General features: G+C 52.2%; 1 protein-coding gene across 1 annotated transcript in view; it reads left to right on the top strand.

The window, feature by feature from the left end:
• CADM3 (cell adhesion molecule 3) overlaps nucleotides 1-8,631 on the top strand; it is a gene marked incomplete at its 5' end in the record, with an annotated part of 31,786 nt that overhangs the window by 21,629 nt on the left and 1,526 nt on the right. Inside the window, one exon of the mRNA XM_015419049.1 lies at nucleotides 4,111-4,236. Within this exon, the coding sequence (XP_015274535.1) occupies nucleotides 4,111-4,236 (126 nt within the window). The remainder of the gene's footprint in view (nucleotides 1-4,110; nucleotides 4,237-8,631) is intronic.

Genomic DNA, 8,631 nt, shown 5'->3' with positions numbered 1-8,631 from the left:
TGAGGGCTTTCTGAACAGAATTTAAGAGTGGGAGGAAGGCCAGGGGTGCCCCCCAGCCCTGGTGGCTGAGATGAGTTGACGGAGGATTTGGCTGACAGCCGCTTTGGTTTTCAGGATGCCTTTTTGACACCTCCGTCTCCGATTTTCCACCTGCAAGAAGCAGGCAATGGCTTTGCTACTTTTCATGACCCTCTCTAGCCCTGGGTGCTGGAAAGAGATGACAAACGTGATTATCCACTCTTCTCACGATAATAATATTGGTCAGCTACTTCTTACGACTGGGGGCCTTCTGACACACCGTCGATGAAGGGAAGGGTAGCGACCTTTTGAGCTGCAACTCGATTCTAATTCAGTTGGCCAAGGACACGGATTTCTGTGGGGGCATCCCAGTGATGTTACGGCCCAGGGTAGGCAGACCTCATCAGATCTTGTAAGCTAAGCAGGGTCGGCCCTGGTCAGTATTTGGATGGGAGGCCACCAAGGAAAACAGGGGTTGTCACGCAGAGGCAGGCAATGGCAAACCACCTCTGTTCGCCTCTTGCCTTGAAAACCCTACAGGGCCAACATAACTCGGCTGCGACATCACACTTTATACACACACATCCCATTGAGAGAGCCCTGGGTTGCGAGCTGTGTCTAGAAAGGGCCTTTTGGATCAGGAATAGAGAAGTTAAGAAGGAGGGGAGCAGGTTGATTGAGAGGTCTGTTTGGATTCTCAAGGTGTGACCTGCATGGAGCTTCTGGGGTGGGTGTCCAACTTGCATGGACCTTCTGCTTTTCTCTCTGCTTTTGGATGGTGTTTTCGCTTGAATTCGATCCTTCCTGCGGCAATCCAGAGTGTCTCCTGTGGACGGTGTTGACCTTCTCGCTATCTATCTCATCTATCAGTCTTTTGCTATTTTTCCCCCCTCTTCTGAATTTCCTGTAAAGAGCTCAGAGTAGTGTACCCAGTTCTGCCTTCCTCTACCTTACGTAGCACTGACCTTGTATGCAACCTCTCTTTCCTCCTAGCGCGCAGTAGTTTGGATGATGCAGGTTAACCAAGGCGGAGGGAGAGTTGATAACTTGGATGGTCTTCCTTTGGGATGGATGGGGTTGATTATACTGAAATCCCATAGAGCCCCGTGGGGGCCGGCTGTGCATACAAGACTGGCCCTGCCATTAGGCCAAACGATGCAATCTCATCCACACTTTCTCATGAGATTTTGAAGCACTCGTCGACTCTGCAATATGGAATCGCTGCATTAGTAACACTCCGTCGTTCTGTTTTCTCAGATGGCCCAATTTTTTGCAAGGAGTGCTGTGTACGGGCAGTACGCAACACATTCCAGTTCCTTCCTCTCTCCCCTTCTCTACGTTACAAATGCACATAATGTAAAAATACCGCGTAACTTTAATGCAGGGGTCCACAGCCTTTTTCAGCCTGAAGGCGCCTTTGGGATTCTGTCATGGGAAGGTGGGCATAGTGTCGCCAGGTCTGGGGTGGAAAATCCCTGGAGACTTTGCGGGGTGGAGCCAGAAGCGGGCGGGGCTTGGGGAGGGGAGGGGCCTCGGCATGGTACAGTGCCATCGAGTCCACCAGTCAGAGCAGCCATTTTCTCCAGGGGAGCTGATCTATGGCAGCTGGAGATCGGTTGTAAAAGTGGGAGATCCCCAGGCCCCACCTGGAGGCTGGCAACCCTAGGTGGGCACAGCCACAAAATGGTTGCCTCGAGAGGCAGAGTCACACACAGAGAGGAAGCCCAAGAGCAAGGGAGAAGAGGGGTGATTTAGAAGTACACTGTAGGGTTACCATTCCCGAGAGGAAGCCCAAGAGCAAGGGAGAAGAGGGGATGGGTAATTTAGAAGTACATTGTAGGGTTACCGTTCCCGACTTGGGGGCAGGGAATCCCCTGCTTTTGTGAGCTCCTGCCCACCGCTGGCCACAGGAGGAATCTCCCCCCATAGAGCAATGTCAGGCAACATGCCGACATCACCTGGAAGCGATGTAGACACATCAGTGAAGTTGGGAGCTGACGCTCTGGTGTTTGGGCAAAACTCTATGGTTTGAGGCCAATTTCGCCATAGAGTTTTGCCGAGAACCAGAGCGTCATCCCTGACGTGCCTACATCATTTCCAGGTGACATGCGACATCACGTCTGGCGATGTTGGCATGTTGGGGGTGATGCTTCTGGCTCTTGGGCTGTGCCCCCCCATCCCCCCACTAGTGTCTCGAAGGGACCGGGTCACCTTAGTACATTGGGACAGAGGAGTGAGAGAGACTAAAGCCGACACTGAGGGGGCAGCTGACACGGAAACAAGGCAGCCAACCAGACGGTCAGTGGCAAATCAGGAGCCCTGCTGGGCAAGAGCTAGGGTTGCCAACCCCCAGGTGGTGGCTGGAGATCTCCTAGGATTGCAACTGATTTCCAGGTGACAAATCAGTTGACCTGGAGAAAATGGCCACTTTGGAAGGTGGACTCTATGGGATTATAACCCATTGAAGACCCTCCCCTCCCCTAACTCCACCCTCCTCAGGCTCCACCCCCAAAATCTCCAGTGTTTCCCAACACGGAGCTGGCAACCCTGGCAGGACCCCACCTGGTCCCACTCACTGTTTAAAAGACACTTGGTGGGTGCCAAGAAAGCTGTCAGCAGGCACCACAGCGCCCACGAGCACCCCGTTGGTGACTCCTGCCTTAATGGGATTACAGATACCAGCTGTTTTGGAATTCTTTGGGTGCGGTTATCCATGGGGAGGAGCTTACGGGCAAGTCATTAAAGCCACACACAGAAAAGGAGTCTTGATGTGACCGTAGGTTTGCCAGGTCCCTCCGAAACGCCAGCAGGGAGATGGGAGGGGGGGACATTCCAGGAGTCACTGGAAGTGACAGTGTGCGACAGGCTTGCCTCACCTGGAAGTAATGTAGGGATGTCAGTGATTCCGGAGGCAACGCTCTGGGTTTTGGGGTGAAACTTTATGGTAAAATCAGCTTCAGACCATAGAGTTTTGCCCCAAAACCAGAGTGTCACACCCCCCCCCCAACATCCCCGACATGCCTACATCAGGAAGTGATGCTGGCACATAGTGTTTATTTCCAGGGATGTCGCTAACAGCTGACTGTTGGGGGGAGATTTCTTCCCACCGGCCAGCTAGCCGGCGGCAGGCAGGAGCCCGCAAAACGGGGGGATCCCTTCTCCCCCCAGCTGGGGAATGGCAACCCTATGTGATCGCTTGTCTGGGTCCATCAAGTTTGCTTCTTCTCCGAGAGTTTCATCCCTGTGCATTTGTGCATCGGTAAAGTGGGGGGGGGAGACACCCCAGCCAACTGCAGGAAAAAGAAATCAGTGACGACCTGTGTATGGTTCAATTGTAGGGGAGTTTTGAAATTCCTCCAATTAAACTGGAAGCGAGGAAGAGTGGGAAAGAGCACAGAGAACGGGGGTCCCCAACATGACGCCACCATTCCAGGCGCCCGCCAAGTCTTTTTAGAAAGTGGGCGGGGCTTTTGACCAGCCAGGCTTCTGATTGGCCCTTGGCAATTTGATTGGCTGTGCCGATTTTTAAAAGCGTTACTCGGGCGGCAGCTCCCACTGCAGCACCAGGCTCTTCCTTGCAGTAGCCACTTTTGTTTGCTTGCTTGTTAGTTGTTTCTGTTTCTATCACAGCAATAAACTCAGTCGTAAAGGTCTCATTAATTGACTAGCCCCGCCTCCTGCGACAGCCATTGTGTGGCGGCCATCTTGGGGGGGTGCACACTACTGTGTTAGAATTCCAAAAATTCCAAAGATTGGGGACCCCAGAGAGAGAGAATAAAGCAACAGAATGCCGGGGGTTCCGCTCCCCCTCCTTTTCGTGCCGAGTTGGGGGCGTCTGCCCCGTTGGATCTCCCCCATTCCCTAAAGCACCGGTGCCTTCCCAGCCCAAGAAGAGAAGGTCCCAACTTGAACTTTCCCTCCACCTAACCTGCCTGCCACTTTCTCACTTCTCTCTCTCTCTCTTTTCCTGGCTGCAACTTGGGGGGCCTGGAGGTCGCTTGGCAGCAAGGGGGAGGGGACGCCCGCAGTAGCGTGACGGGCAGGTCACCTTGGCATCCCAGCAGCTCACCTTCTGCTCCTTCCTTTGGACAGATGCCAGTCCGGTGGCGCACAGCTCCAGTACGTACCACGCCATCATCGGGGGAGTGGTCGCCCTCATCGTCTTCCTGCTCCTGAGCCTGCTCATCATTCTAGGACACTACTTGATCCGGCACAAAGGTAAGACTCCACAGAGATAGGTGCAGAGGCGTGCAGAGGTCTCCAAGTAGTCCTTCAGCAGCCCTGACCTGGATGGCCCAGGCTAGCACAGCCTCGTCAGATCTTGGCTGCTAAGCAGGGTCGGCCCTGGTTAGTACTCGGATGGGAGACCACCGAGGAAGTCCAAGGTTGGTAGGCAGAGGCAGAGCAATGGCAAAACCAACTCTGAACATCCCTTGCTTTGGAAACCCAAGGGGACATAAGAGAAGCCATGTTGGATCAGGCCAGTGGCCCATCCAGTCCCACACTCTGGGTCACACAGTGGCCAAAGCCCAGGTGCCATCAGGAGGTTCACCAGTCGGGCCAGAACTCCAGAAGCCCTCCCACTCTTCCCCCCCCCAGCACCATGAATACAAAGCTTCACTACCTCAGACATGAGATCATAAGAGAAGCCATGTTGGATCAGGCCAGTGGCCCATCCAGTCCCACATTCTGGGTCACACAGTGGCCAAAGCCCAGGTGCCATCAGGAGGTCCACCAGCGGAGCCAGAACTCCAGAAGCCCTCCCACTGTTGACCCCCAAAGCACCAAGAATGCAGAGCATCACTGCCCTAGACAGAGTGTTCCCTCTATACCTTGGGGCTAATAGCCACTGATGGGCCTCTGCTCTATCTCAGAACATAAGAGAAGCCAGTGTTGGATCAGGCCAATGGCCCATCCAGTCCCACACTCTGTGTCACACAGTGGCCAAAACCCAGGTGCCGTGAGGAGGTCCAGCAGCGGGGCCAGAACTCCAGAAGCCCTCTCACTGTTGCCCCCCCCCCCAAGCAGCAAGAACACAGAGCATCACTGCCCTGCACAGAGTGCTCCACCTATACCTTGTGGTTGATGGACTTCTCCTCTGTATGTTTATCCAGTCGCCTCTTGAAGCTTTCTGTGCTTGTAGCCGCCACCGCTTCCTGCGGCAGTGGATTCCACGTGTTCATTATTATTTGGGTGAGGAAGAAAGTTGGCTGTGACTCAGTGGCACCTTCCACCGCCGCCACCAGTCCTTCTGCCATTTCTCCTTTGCCGCAAGGGATGTTTGACAAAGAAGGGGCCCCCTCCGCCTGTATCAACCCACATGGTTGAGATCACCCTGCTCTGAGACGGAGGAAACATGGGCGTTCATGGGTGTGATTGATGGAGAGCCCAACGAGAGCTTTCAAGGTTTGCCAACCTCCAGGTGGTTATAGAAAAGTATGTGGCACTGTGTACAAAAGATGCATGCTTAAGGCAGATCTCTTTTGTCCTTTCACCACTTTTTTATACTGCTATATAAATTTTTCTATACTGTTATATAAATATTGGTGTCAAGTGTTACCAAACGCAGGTTTCACCAAAACAATGCTTCAGAGTGCAGGTTTACACTGTGTTCAAACATTCAAACAGCAGAAGAAGAGGAGGAGGAGGTTGGATTTCTACCCTGCCCTGCACTACCCAAAGGGGTCTCAGAGCAGCTTGCAAACTCCTTTCCCTTCCCCTCCCCACAACAGACACCCTGTGAGCAGTGTTCCCTCTAAGCTGAGTTAGTGTAAGAACACACATTTTTGTCTTAGCTCAGGAAGGATGGCCCCAGAGCCAACTAATTTATGCAGTAGCCCAGTCTCTTGCTCACAATTTTAATGCCAGTAGCTCACAAAGTAGAAATTTTGCTCACAAGACTCCACAGCTTAGAGGGAGCATTGCCTGTGAGGTAGGTGGGGCTGAGAGAGCTCTCTCAAGGACTGGTCCTGAGAGAACAGCTCTGAAACAACTGACCCAAGGTCACCCAGTGGGCTACATGTGGAGGAGTGGGGAATCAAACCGGGTTCTCCCAGATTAGAGTCCACGCTCCTAACCACTACTCCAAACTAAGCTCCTTCCACACTCTAAACCCAGCTTTCTCCAGGTTTCACCCCCTTCAGGAATTTCCCCGCCCCTAAAATTTTCCTTCCCAGCTGCTTCCCCCACCACTAACCTGTGGAACTCAATGCCCCAGGAGCTGCCTGAGAAATCGTCTGTGGTTCTCAGTTGTTGCTTTTTAAAAAAATTCCAAATTGTATACAGTATACTAAAGGTAAAGTTTTCCCTTGCTCGAAAGCCAGTCAAATCCTACTCTAGGGGGCGGTTCTCATCTCCATTTCCAAGCCGAAGAGCCAGGGCTCTCCGAAGATGTTTCCGTGGTCATGTGGCTGGCACATGACTAGACGCTGAGGCGCACAGAGCGCTGTTACCTTCCCACCGAAGCTGTACCTATTTATCTACTTGCAATTTCTTGCTTTCGAACTGCTAGGTTGGCAGGAGCTGAGGCCAGAGAGGCTCACTCCATCATGCGGCACTCGGGTCTCAAACTGCTGAACTACCGACCTTCCAGTCTGCAGTTCAGTGTCTTAACCACTTGAGCCACCGCAGCTCCCTATACAGTATACTAAGTATGCAATTTCCAGCATTGCTCAGCGCCACAACTTCATGGCGCCACTCATTTGTTTGAGGAGGTTTTAGAGGCAATTGGAATATCTGCATCAGGGCTCTTGGTTCAAACCGTTCCATTTTTATTAAGCATTTCAATGTTTAATGCTTTTCTCCGTAAGCCGATTTCAGCTTTCTAAGGGCTCTGGAAACTCACTGAACAAACGCAGTTATCCAAATATCTCTCCGGATTCGGAAATTCCAGGTTCCCTGATCTCGTTTGCAAAGAGCAAACAGTGCCTGAGGAATCCTCTGCGGGTTTTGGCATTTTGTTTGTTTGTTTTTTAAATTTCCAAATAGCACACCGGGTGCTGTGCATGCGCCTTTTGCTGCTCCTACTCAGCAGCACCAGTCATTCATATCCAGCTTCCTCCCTGCCCACCCCAGTTATGTGATCGATACGCACACGCCGAAAGGAACAACGACAACAAAACAATCAGGGCACAGCTATGCATACAGCTCTGTCCAACGGGCTGAAATTAAATCGAAAGAGTTTTCGACTAAACATTAGGAAGAACTTCCTGACAGAGAAGAAGAAGAAGAAGAGATTGGATTTATACCCCGCCCTTCACTACCCAAGGGAGTCTCAGAGCAGCTTACAAACTCCTTTCCCTTCCCCTCCCCACAACAGACACCCTGTGAGGTAGGTGGGGCTGAGAGAGCACTTGACAGAAACTGCTCTTTTTTCAAGAACAGCTCTTATCAGAACTATGGCTTGCCCAAAGTCATCCAGCCACGTGCAAGTGGAGGAGTGGGGAATCAAACCCGGCTCTCCCAGATTAGAGTCTGCGCACTTAACCACTACACCAAACTGGCGGTTCCTCAGTGGAACAGGCTTCCTCGGGAGGTGGTGGGCTCTCCTGTGGGGGTTTTCAAACAGAGGCTAGATGGCCACCTGACAGCAATGCTGATTCTGGGAACTTAGGCAGATCCCAAGACGGGAGGGCAGGAAGATGAAGGAGGAGGAGGAGATTGGGTTTATACCCCTCCCTTCATTCGGAGTCTCAGAGCAGCTCACGATCTCCTTTCCCTTCCCCTCCCCACAACAGAGAACAGCTCTGAAAGAACTTATGAGTGACCCAAGGTCACACCAGCAGCTGCATGTGGAGGAGTGGGGAATCAAAGCCGGTTCTCCCAGATTAGAGTCCGCCACTCTTAACCACTACACAAAACAGGAAGGATCAAGCCAGTGCTCAGTTCTTGTAGCCCTTTCTTATATGCCCAGGGTAATGCGGATTGCCACTTTGCCAACAGGAAGGAATTTTCCTCCAGGGCAGACTGGCCTAGAGACCCTGGAGGTGTTTGCCTTCCTCTGAATGGAGTACAGGGGTCACTGTGGGAGTGGGGAGGGGAGGTCGCTGTGAATGTCCTGCAATGTGCAAGGGGTCAGACTAGATGACCCTTGAGTACCCTTTTGGCTCTATGTCTCTCGATTTCTAAACTGCTTCCCACGTGGCGTCCTAGCAATGTGCAGGAACACATGGGCACATCATTATGAACTGAACAAGATGGACCTGTGAGAAACAGTGCACGATCTAATTCTGGAAGCAATTTCGAAAATTATCCTCATTACACCAAAATGAAAAATAGAGTGGAAGGCAGCCCAGGGAGAAATTCCCGACAGAGCCAAGGAACGCAACTGGGGAACTCCTTGTCGTGACCTCTCGGGCCTGGCCCCCCCTCCCCGAACACCAAGGTGGCAACAGTCGCCCCCCCCAAAAAATCCCTCCTCTCTTTTCATCCTCCGCCTTCCTCCCTCCCTGCAGTCAACTCTTAAGTACCCGGAGCTGCGTTCATCCCTCTCCAACTTGTCCTTTCCCTTCCTCTTCCATTCCCCGTTGTTTGTTCCAGCAGACATTAAACAGTTGGTTTGATGTACAGTGCCTAATTACTGCAGGCATTCTAGAAAATTAATAATAATTTGTA

This window comes from Gekko japonicus, unplaced genomic scaffold, assembly GCF_001447785.1.
Source record: "Gekko japonicus isolate JY-2015 unplaced genomic scaffold, Gekko_japonicus_V1.1 scaffold5327, whole genome shotgun sequence".
NCBI classification, from domain to species: domain Eukaryota; kingdom Metazoa; phylum Chordata; class Lepidosauria; order Squamata; family Gekkonidae; genus Gekko; species Gekko japonicus.
The sequence above is the reverse complement of the archived record's forward strand: the minus strand, read 5'-3'. Positions and strand labels throughout refer to the sequence as shown.